Consider the following 12,009-nt stretch of genomic DNA (forward strand, 5'->3'; position numbering starts at 1 on the left):
TATGTAAGTTATAGATTCTTCGGAAGATATGGGGAAAATATTTACCAAAGTAATGTGATGTATAGAAGAAAGAAAGAAAACTTGGTATGGTTTATCTCGATAGTTTTACTGCTAAGGATGAATCCTAAGTCCTATAGATGATGCTTAACTTGGGAATACCATTTCTGGATTGATTACAATGATGCTTAACTAGTGAACAAATCTACTTGATAATTCTTACAACTTCGTAAATCATTCTGAAGATTTTAACTCTACACAATGCTATCCAATATTATGTGGTATGCAAATAATATAAGTGTAGTGTTAACGGGCACATGTTAAGAAACCCAAAAGAAAAATTATGTGTGCATTCAATTCATTAAAAAGTTAAAGATTAAATGTAATACACACCTTCCAATAAACCATTTCTATATTTGATTTATTAACTTGTGTCTTAAGGGCACAAGTTAGCATTTCCCATGATATAAATCTATTCTTGACACAAATGGTTCTATTTCCAGCAACACTTAACCAGTTATCAATCAAATAAAACATAGTCTAGATACTTTAGATTCTTACAAATGCATGGGAAAATAACGATTCCACAAGGTAATCTATGTGAAAACAGAATTTTTGCTACATGTAAAATCCATTGAAAATGCCCCACACTAAATCAAACAGGCACAGTCATCCGATGAAACTACAATCAATATCTGAGGTATAGATGAATCTTTACTCAACACCCGCCAAAACATCAAAACCACGAGTGATGCAAGTTAATGACACAACTTCCCATGCCTAAAGCTTGCAATTGGTTCCTCACATCAGCCAGCTTCTTCGATTTTTTTGATAGATATCCAGTACAGTAAATGTTCATCTCCCTTAATAACGTGACATTTTCTAACAAAAACTTCACCAATCTGATTTCGGCTTCATCTCCACGAAAATCTGAAATATCACATGATTTGAGAGAAGATTTGAAACAGCAAGGCAGTGAATCTGATGTCCAGTCTTCACTATCCAAGGATAAGTAAGATCCCTAAACGAATCAATACACAAGTCAATAGACTGAGATAAAATTATTGTTAGCCGTTAAAGGTGGCAGAAGAAAATCTGGAGCAAGATACAAGATGTACCCCATAAATGTGAAGAAATTCTAGTTTAGGACTCTTTCGGAGAATGTCTGCTAATACTTCACAACTAGGATCATCGAAATGCACTTCAAGACGCGTCAAATTCTTGAACGAAGGTAAAAGATGAAGAGCAGATTTTGCATAGTTAAGACACTAGCAAGGGAAACAAAAACAAGTCAAGATCGTTGTGATATTGAAAGAATATGCAAATAATACAAGGACATGACCAATCAAAATTTACAATAGACATTATCTATAAATTATAAACATAAATTGATCACACTTCGTAATACTTAAGGGGTCAAAATGTTATTAAGCCTATTGAGAAATGTAATTGATCAAATTTAATTGATGCAATCCAATAAATAAAAAAAATCAAGTCTGTTGTCTAAACTACCCTCCATGATTAATAAATTGGGTCATTGAAAATATAAAAAGTTAAATTAAATGAGGGGTAATATAGAGATACTATTGTTAAATAAGATCGAAGTGGTTAAGATTTGCTTATATTTCATTACAAAGGAGTACAATATTTATATTATAGGGTAAATACCTCTTTTCGTCCCTATAATCTTTTTATTTACAGGGACTAAAACCGGAATTCGCTAATATTACAGGGACGAAAAGAGGTATTTACCCTATATTATATTAATGAAACAATAAGTAAACATTCAAACATACCTGAATAGTTTGATCTGATAGCCTGAGAGACTCTACACTACCAAGACGACTGAACAGCTCAATTGCAAATACAGCAACATGCAGTTCGTTATTTTGGACACAGAAAAACCCAAGATCAATATTTGCATCAACTATGGAGGTAGAGTTAACAAGGAAACAATTTATAGTTGGGTTACTTTTGTAACTTAAAGATAAAAGATTCACAGCATCAATTTTAAACATACAACTGTTACGATCTAGAGAAGAAGATCTGAAAAAGATGTCCAACTTCTTCAATGTTGGAATTGCAACACTAATGTTTATGTTCACCCAGTAACATTTTTCAAAGGACAAATCTTGTAAGACAGGGCACCCAGAAAAAAGTCTTTGAGCCGACTTCTCATTTGTGAAGGTAACATGTGCAAAAGATAATATCTTTAAGCTAGGGAAACAGATACCATCAGGTACAGAATCAAGGAAGCCAAATACTATATCCAACTTAGTCAATGACCGGGATGCCGAGAAACTATTGGGTAACACAAACCTACTATTTTCAGATTCTAGGTTAAGTGTAAGATCATGGACATCATGCATCAATGCAGAAGATAACATAGAACTAACTTTCCCTGCATCAACAATAGTTACTGGTAATTCAATGAAGAGCTTTTTTATACGGTTGGATTTGTGAAGTAGTTGGTCCACTAGATCTACGAGGCAATCTGGTGACTTAGAATTTCGCTTTGGAGATGAATCTCGAAAATCAAAGACGGGTAATTGGGTCCACAAGTATCTCCACTTTGTTGCTAATATAGAAGTTCTTACAGCCTCTTCCGTAGAGAGGCGAGAAAGAATATAATAAAGAATTCCCTCAGGTAAATCGCTAATCATATCTTTCATATCGACCATATGATATCTTTGGAGCTTATGTGAATTTGATGATGAGATTGTAGAAGCCATGAGCTATGCCTGCTAAAAATATAAAACAAAAAATAATGAAATAATATACAAGTAGAAAACCACCCCCATGAATGGTAAAAATCATTGATTCATATGAGAATAGGGAAGTAATTGCAAATGATAAGGCACTGAATGTTGTTAATTAAACAAAAAATTGTTAGGCATTTTCAAAAACAGTTGATATGCACTCACTCATGAACTTGACTAACAGACGGGCAATTTCACAAAAATTGTTAAACGATGTGCAAAGCATTGATTCGTATGAGAATAGCGAACGAATTGCTAATGATAAGCCACTAAATGTTGTTAATTAAACAACAAATAGTCTTAGGCATTTTCACAAACAGTTGATATGCAGTCATGAATTTCACATTTGAATAAATAAATAAAAACAACATCGATGCGATTAGCAAAGAAAATAGACACAACGTACAAACCCAAACAAACGATTGAGAAATTGCAACTGATTTGAATGTAACGGAATGATTTGAATGCAACGGAATGATTTGAACGGTTACTAACTGATATTGAATAGAAGACATAAAAAAATGAGAAATTTGTGATAACTCAACTGAAGAAAACGGTGACGACAAGAGCGCCTGGGAGTGTTCGTTCCGGTGAGGCGAGGAGCGAGACTCTCATTCGTTCGTTACGGTTATTCTTCCAACACAGAGCCAGAAACCTGCGTTTTATATGTTGTGCCTTTCTTTCTTCTTCTTCTTTTATATTCACTATCTCATTTGAGGTTATTTTAGGGTTAAATATATTTTTATTCTTATAAATATTTTAACATTTTGTTTTAACTCTTCTAAAAAAATTGGACTTTAAGTTTCTAAAGTTTTGTTTGGTAACAGTAAAAAGCTAATTTATAACTTCTTGAATTAGCTTGTAATCTTGTTGGATTAAAACATGACGTGTTTATAGCTTTTTAAATTCTCTTCAAATTTTAACATTATTAATTTTATTTTATTATTTTTTAATAAGAAAAAACTACCCATATTCATATGTAACTACCCACTTTTTACATTTAAAAAAAAACTACCCACTAGCCATTTGCATGTTATTATATCTATATATTTCTTTGTTCTTTATTCTTTTTTCTTTTTTTTAACTTGCTTTTAATTCATTTAATATAATATATAGTTTTAAATAAAATCTGTAACAAATAGTACAACCATTTTAGTGAAATAAAAAATATTAATTTAGTTCATAAAAAGCATTTATCATTTTGGAGATGAAAGTAATTTAAAATTAATTCAAATATTTAAAATTAAATAAATAACTTATAAAACAAGTATTAAAAAAAACATGTCATTTTATATTTATGAGTCACTTCAACAACTAATTTTACCAAACATATTATTTTTAATAAGCGAGTTTTTCAACTATAAGTTATCAATTATGAGTCATCAGATATAAGCTAGTTTTTCAGCTTTCAGCTAACTTATAGTTTTATTTTTATCAAACAAAGCCTAAAAGTTTTTTTTTATCATTATTTGTGCCTTTTGTTTGTAAGTAAGCTCATTTATATCATTTGAAAATTAGAATTTTATTGTATTCGTGAATAGTATATTATAAAATTCTCTCTTGAAAATATTTAATTTTGTTAACAAGAGATGAATTGAACATTTTTGTTAAAAAAAATGGATGAATTAAATATGTATATTTTATGTTTTTGCTCTTAAAATTTTATATTTTATTCAAATATTCTAATTTTTTCACAGATATTCTTATAATATTCTAAACATTTTTCGTAAAATCTAATTTAAAGATTTGAATGGTACATATGACCTGACTTAAAAACACAAGTATCGAAAGTGTCAACTCAAAACTTTTGCGGTACTAAAAGTTGAAAAAAAATTATAGAAACCAAAATGAAAAGTTAAAATATTTGCGGAAGTAAAAAAATTATATAGACTAAAATGAAAAGATAACCTTTATCTTTTTTTTTTTTTTTTTAGACTAAAAAGTTAAAAATCTTTACCATTCCAAATAGTCCAAAACTTACTTTACCAAACCATTTTCAAAAACAATTACTCCATTATCGAAAAATCACATCGCAGTCAAATGCAAAGAGAAATGATATTTGTACAATCAATTTGTGACAACTTTTATACAACTTTCTCTCTCATACTTACATTATGGTCTTATCCTCTCTCTTCCTTTTTCTCTCTCCATTGTTTTTGACCAATAAGAAGAGAGAAAAACAAGATTGTCACTAAAATTGTCATGGAATTGATGTACAAATATCATTGCTCAAATGCAAAATATGTTCATAAATATTGTCGTTTCCTGCTGTTGCAACACCTAACCAATTAGTCATCAAAGACCATAAACCATCGAAAAAGTCACATCTAAAAATACTCCTAGTTGGCGGGACAGTTAGATCACTTTGATTCTTTCTTATTTACCTATAATTTAGAAGGGTGAATCAAAATATTTTGTGAGGAATTTTCTTTTATTTTTTTCCATAAAAAAAATTGTGAGAAAATATTAGAAAATTATTTCTCAATTTATAATAAATTGAACAAAAATTTAGACAAATATGGGAATACTTTTGAAATGAATCATTAGTGAACCAGTGCATAGAGAAATCACATTCATGGAATTGGCACCATGGATGTTTAAGAGGAGCTCAAGTGGCTATCAGCATCCTTCATTCAAGACATTAGCACCATTCTGAAGCTTTAGATGCCTCCATTTATGAGGGGATGTCTAAGGTTAGGGGATCCACATCCATAGAATTATTACCCTTACAAATATCTTCATTAATCTCATCCAAAGCAACACCATTTTACGAAGCAGAATTTACTTTAGATGCCTCCAGGACTGCATTATTACTTGAAACAGTCTCATCAACAGAATACAATCCAGAAGAAGGAACAAAAATTGATGATTGGTCAACATCCATGTCAGCATGTAAACTGTTCTCTCCAGCAATCTCAGATGGTTTTCCATATCTAGTACCGCTGTCCCAAGATAAAAGATCATTAACAGCATGCATCTTACAAACTAAGGCTTGATTTTGGGCAGCTGAAACTACCCTGGAGCTCTCCTGATGGATATCAATAAAGATCCGTTTCTCATTAGGCTCCACAGCAGTGTTGACACTTTCTTTATCGAGCAGCGTATTTAACTGCCTCTGAACTGAAACTGCCAAAGACACAGCATGATCACGAATTAAAGAATCAAAAGGTGGGCAATGCAGCATGCTTTTTAACGCCTGGTGATACTGCAATAAGCTGATAGATGGTAGAACTGATCCTCTACTTCGGAAGACACTAAGAACTTTCAAGATATGCTCACAAAGGTTGCCATCTTTTGCCCAACAACAATCACAGATGCTCAACATTGAACCAGGGTTCGATACAATATAAGTCTTATCTTGGTCATCTTCGTCTTTCACCTTAGCACGCCCATCTTCCATTAAGACATTGGTATCTGGAATCTTCAATGCTTTGCGCCATGATGCCAAACCACTCGTCCATTCGTTTTTCCAATATCGTGCAAAACCGTCTTTATCTGAGCATTCATCAAGCCAAAAATAAGAATGGACTTTTGTGCCTAGCTTGTCAACCAACCAGTCAGCACGCTGATAAGCGTCGACGTCTTTCTCATTCAACAGCCTGATCTTCAGTTGGTTGTGGTAAAGCTCGATTGCTGCCCAAGATTCCTGGCTAGCAAGCGGAAAAGTTTTAAGTGCATCAGCCCATGCTCCTGCACCAAAGGGATAAAATAAGTCTAATGTACATAAATTCCAACAACAGCTTCATGATATGGAATGAACAGACAAAGCCTCGGGAAATATCTGGAAAATATTATTATACAAGTTGTGCAAAGTAGAGGCAAAAGTCGCACAAATGGTTAACAAGTACAACTATTAAGAGATTTTTACCATCCAATAAGACTAACACCTAAATATAATATTTATAGAAATTTAGAGATGACCATATCAATTTAATCGATGATTGAAAAACAATACCAAATTTTTATTTAAAATTGAAATATAATTATCATCAATGGATCAAAAAAATTGAAATCAAATCCCCACACTTTCTGCGGTATAGACCAGTTTTGATGTGAAAGCTCATATTTTCTTCCTTTCTTAAGGCATAAAGAGCAATAAAAACGAACACAACAATAACGGGTTCTGGACATACTATTATTTCTCAATTTTACAGGAAAATGGGCAACAAATCACTTCCTGTATATAGAAATATATTACTAACCCATTCGAGGATACCAAGTTGCCTTGAAATAGTCCATAAAATTGAATTCATCAATGAAGTCCTCCACAAAATCTTCAAAGAGTGACATGGTTCCCTGACGGCGGCAAATACTATCCATTATCCAACCAAGCCGTTGGGATATCTTTATTTGCATATCCGTTTCCAAACACTTCATTATGTTTTTATGCCATAAATGTCGAACCCGCCAGAAACTTATTAATACTGAGCACTGAAACACGTCCCTGAGAAATATATGGAATATAAATACTTGTCAATCAATAAATCGAGACAAGTTAAATTAATTTAAGTGATATAGAAAAACACAAGGTTTCAGTTCAGAATGCCAGATAGTTGTTAAGAATAAAATTTGAACCAGTCATCAGCATTGTCATATGAACAGATCAAGGACAAAAATATATTTTTTATCCAAAACTCAGGTTCAACTTTTTAATAATTAGCCTCAAGGGGAAAAATTAAAATGAAATGGTTGATTTTTGGTATGAGAAAAAAGCAGAGCAAAGCAAGTCAGTAGATAATCTGAACAAAGAAGAGTCTATATTTAAAATACTACATACATTCCTTTTCAAGTTTTCAACCAACTACTTAGCACAAAATTATATGCAAAGGATTCAAATTACATAAAGAGACACCAATTATTAATGAGATTATCCAGCTTAATGATATATTGAAGATACCTGATTGCTGGGACATCATACTGTGGATCATCTACTATGAAGCCAGCTAATTTCCAAGTAGGATCTTTGTTGTGTACTCTATTATGCAGAGCCCTCATCCATCGATGGGCATCCAAACATGAAAACTTTGGTGTTATTATCCAAGCCACAGGAATGGCCTTCTTGTCTGAGTTGAACACTAGAAGACTATGAACCGGGTACTACACGAAATTACCAATGTGGTTGATGTTAGTTTCTTTGAAACTCAATGAAAGTAATATATGTCTGCTTACTCAAAATCAAGTGAGAAAGTCAAAAACAAACCTTTAATGTATTTGTACCAAATCGTGAATCAGATGCAAGCAGACCACGGTTCCCAAACTTAATCATTTGTTGCAATTGCCACTCAGTTTGAATGCCCAAAATGAATGGATCAGAATCAGAGAAATCTTGGTAGAAGAAAACATTACTCTGGCGGCTTTCAACCCACATGCTGATACTAACAGAATCATCAGCATCTAGCTCATATGTAGAACGACGGATTTCCCTCTCTTGTCGTCGAACATAACGGTGAGTCAAAAGGTCGTCGCGGTTACATGGACCCCCTTGTTTCTCAACTGATTCATTGTGCCTCTGCATAATGGTCTCCACCGACACTCCAACATATAGAAGGGATAAAACCCGAAGTCGGAGATCTTCTGAAATATATGGGGCAAACTCAGCAGGTGTTCCAGCAGCCTTTTTATCCTGTGGGCCATGGCATGGTAAACCCTTTTTATCCACATGCTTGTCATCGTTATATATGATCAAGGCAACCGAAGGTTCAGCTATGAGACGTTTGACAATGAAGTGACAGGTGCAACCTCGCTTGGTATTTGGGCGACCAGCATTTTTCTTCTTTGGAGCATATGAAGTTCGACTTGGTCGAACAACTCCACCTTTTCGATGATCATCTGGACCAAAGGAACACCAATACAAAATATACTCTAGTATGCCATCAACCTTTTTCTTGGAAGTCGTTGATGGAGATCGTCGACGCCTTGCTTCGACGTGAAATCTTGTAGGACATTCTTTATTATTAGATTCACCCTTGACAAAATCATTAACTCTAGCAAATGGGATTAAAGCAACTCTATCTAATTTATCATGCCAACCTTCCACTTTCGACCAAACTAAGTTATCAGAAGAAATTTCCAAGGTGGGATTCTGCACCGGAAGAGACAAGATTGCATCCCATCTAGCCATTGTCACTGAAGGCTAAATGAAATCTTCCTGTAATAGATAGATGGTTACGATTTAAAAGTCATTACCAATGGACTTAGCATTATTATGGTGGGGTCGAACCTCCAAAGAAACCACAAGCAAGTATAAACCAACACAACTAGTTACGTGTGTGTTCGGAGACTCGTTGATCTAAAACCTAACAAGATTCGAATGCGTGTTTTGTTGTGTTGTGTGGTAGGAAATTAGTGTAACAATGGTAGAAACTTAACTTCAATTCAATTAAAAATAAATATACATCGTAAAACAATAATCTGAAGAAAGTTTCATTGATTTCAATTTCCGTACAAAAGGAAGCGATTACCTGAGCAATAATGTGAGCGACTGAACAAGCGAGGATGCTGCACGCAACAGGGTCAGTCAGAGTGATATCAAGTTGTGAGAGAGAAACACTTGGTTTTGTGATTTTGTCCTATCCCATTTCTACTTTGTTGTCGATTTATTGGTGGCTTCAAGATGGATGACGTACCGAATCCTTCGCGTATACCGATACCTGTCCGATATTTCCGACATGCATTCGAAGAGTATCCAAATATTAAATTTTATTTTTTCAAAAAATAATTATCCGCTATTTTCCGATACGCATGGATACTTGTGTTTTTTATATTATTTTGATTTCTGTTTTTTTTTTTTTTGTAAAAAATAAGAATAAAAACATGGGTTAATAGTGTTTTACTCCCTTGTAATATAAGTCATTCTTGATTTTCCCCCTAGTAAAATATTTTTTTTTTAATTTCATCCTTGAAATTTGAAGATTTTTTGGTTTTGGACTTTCATGAAAAATTTCACCCCCTGTAATTTGAGCAAATATAGGTTTACCCCCTTGTAATTTGAGCAAATTTCGATTTACCCCTTGTTAATTTGAGCAAATTTCGGTTTACCCCATGTCATATCTTTGATTTTGTACGACCAAAATTCATGAAGGTCCAAAACCAAAAATCTTCAAATTACAGGGACGAAATCCAAAAAAAATATTTTACAGGGGGTAAAACCGGAAATGACCTATATTACAGGGGGTAAAACACTATTAACCCTAAAAACATTATGTTACTATAATATATATACATTTCATTTATCTTTCTTTGGTGCCAGTACGGCCCACATCACACCACACAACCAATTGCATCTTTCCCTTTCTGAGAAATTAGGTTTTCAACTTTTTCTTTCAAAGTGGTCGCCGTCCACTTTGGGCACCGTCGAACTATCCAAAAGCTTGCTTTAAAGCTTCTTGTGCAACCTTGTTCTTCCTCCTGTTGTGAGAGAAATTTGAGTACTTTCTCTTTTATCAATTCTTTGAAAAGAAACAAAATGGATCCAAAAAGGGTAGAAGATTTGGTTTATGTGCATATTAATCTTCGACTATTGTCAAGGAAAGAAGATGGATATAAGAAAGGACAATCAAGAATGTGGGACATTAGTGGAGATGCGCATGAACCGCTTGATGGTGTTGGAATTGAGTTAGCAGAGTTGTCTTTGGATGAACCAGATTTGGAAGTTGATTTGTATCTTGATGATGGGAATGGAGGAGAGGAGATGTAAATGTTAGTTACTTGTTAGTGTTAACTCTTTGTACTGATGTGTTCTTTTTTTTTTTATATAGTAATTCTTTTTTGGATCGATATAGTATAGCACTAACAAGTTCCTTTTGGATATAGTGTAGCATTGATGTATAGCACTCATGATGCTCTTTTTGGTATGTATTGCGCATGTAATTGACTAATGACCACTCTCTTAATCGTCAATATTATACTCCATCCGGTCCTATTTACAAGAAACAATTTACTTTTTAGATACATTAAATAATTTATGTATTTGGTTTAGGTTCTTGACTAGATACATACATTATTTAATGTATCTAAAAAGTCAACTTTCTCTTGTAAATAGGACCGAAGGGAGTATATATTTATATTAATGTGCTACGAGCCTGATTTCTTGTGTTTGTTAATATACTTGAATATTAAAAAAATGGTTATAATTATATTGTACATTTAATTATATAATTTTTTTTATTAACGTATCACAGTCGTATCGTATCTTAATTTTTGAAATTTTTCGTATCGGAGTATCGGTGCAGTATCGTATATGTATCGTATCTCGTATCCGGGCTCCACAGTTGTTGGCTCTTTTAACTCATGCTATGTTTGGATTGGTAAAGAGCGGTGGAATGGAGGGGGATAGAGTCATATTTCAATGTTTGGTTTTGTAAAAAATGAATGGAATGGAATGAAGTGTGATGGAAATCATTCCATCCAATACCACTCATTTAACCAATTTTTCATTCCCCCAAATTGGAGTGTATCCAATGGAATGGAATACATTAACAGCATATTTACAATTTTAACCTTTTTTTTTCTTGGGTTAAATATGTTTTTGGTCCCTACATTTTACGCGATTTTGAGAATAATCCCTACATTTCAATAAATGTTTTTAAAATCCCTACATTTTTCTTTCGTTGGTGCAATTGGTCTCTGCCTTCGGTGTCATATTGATGAAACACAAGCCATCATAACAAGTTCAAACCCACCCCACCAAATCTCCACCACAACACCTTCCACACCCGCAACAGCAAACACTTTCAACGATAACATCATCGCTTTCGGCCTCCAAATCTTTCCATCTAAACCAACATATTTCACTGGAAATGTCACGAACACCGGCGATCCGCATCTACGACGTTGCGGAGAAAGACCGTGGTGAAGTTCCCCGCCGTTTTCCGGCGAGATTGAACCACCAACATTGACATCACGTTAGAAATTTGACAACAGGGACTATTTACGCTAACGGAGGAAAAATGTAGGGATTTTAAAAACATTTATTGAAATGTAGGAACTATTCTCAAAATCGCGTAAAATGTAGGGATCAAAAACATATTTAACCATTTTTTCTTTCTCTCTATCATTTCTTACTCGTTCACCGTTCTCCTCATCTTCTTCAAGTACTGTTCTGCAACTAAATAAACTATAATCTTTCAAAAAAAAAAAAAAAAAAAAACTAAATAAACTATGCTTAATAGCTAGGAAGATGGTCATTTTTATATTTTTTTTGCCGAGGTTTGAACACCGGACTTATATTTTATATATTGTCCATACCAACTAA

The 12,009-nt window shown here is 33.4% G+C and overlaps 2 protein-coding genes across 3 annotated transcripts; both read right to left on the reverse strand.

Moving 5' to 3' along the window:
• Positions 1-459: 459 nt before the first annotated feature.
• LOC11445915 (F-box protein At4g22280) lies at positions 460-3,459 on the reverse strand. Of its 2 annotated transcripts, none has more exons than XM_003607591.4 (4): positions 3,302-3,459; positions 1,794-2,738; positions 1,116-1,265; positions 460-1,018 (listed from the first exon to the last, which is right to left on the reverse strand). In XM_003607591.4, the coding sequence occupies exons 2-4, from the start codon at positions 2,727-2,729 to the stop codon at positions 734-736; spliced, it is 1,371 nt and encodes a 456-aa protein (XP_003607639.2). In that variant the 5' UTR covers positions 2,730-2,738; positions 3,302-3,459; the 3' UTR covers positions 460-733. The 2 variants fall into 2 exon arrangements, with proteins under 2 accessions (XP_003607639.2, XP_024638534.1); XM_024782766.2 differs by having other exon boundaries at positions 1,794-2,741; positions 3,302-3,458.
• Positions 3,460-5,222: 1,763 nt separating this feature from the next.
• Positions 5,223-9,374, reverse strand: LOC11445672 (uncharacterized). The gene is made up of 5 exons (XM_003607590.4): positions 9,218-9,374; positions 7,957-8,904; positions 7,654-7,853; positions 6,959-7,200; positions 5,223-6,446 (listed from the first exon to the last, which is right to left on the reverse strand). The coding sequence occupies exons 2-5, from the start codon at positions 8,875-8,877 to the stop codon at positions 5,524-5,526; spliced, it is 2,286 nt and encodes a 761-aa protein (XP_003607638.2). The 5' UTR covers positions 8,878-8,904; positions 9,218-9,374; the 3' UTR covers positions 5,223-5,523.
• Between the last annotated feature and the right edge of the window lie 2,635 nt (positions 9,375-12,009).

The sequence above is a fragment of the Medicago truncatula genome, chromosome 4 (assembly GCF_003473485.1).
Source record: "Medicago truncatula cultivar Jemalong A17 chromosome 4, MtrunA17r5.0-ANR, whole genome shotgun sequence".
In the NCBI taxonomy this organism is placed as follows: Eukaryota; Viridiplantae; Streptophyta; class Magnoliopsida; order Fabales; family Fabaceae; genus Medicago; species Medicago truncatula.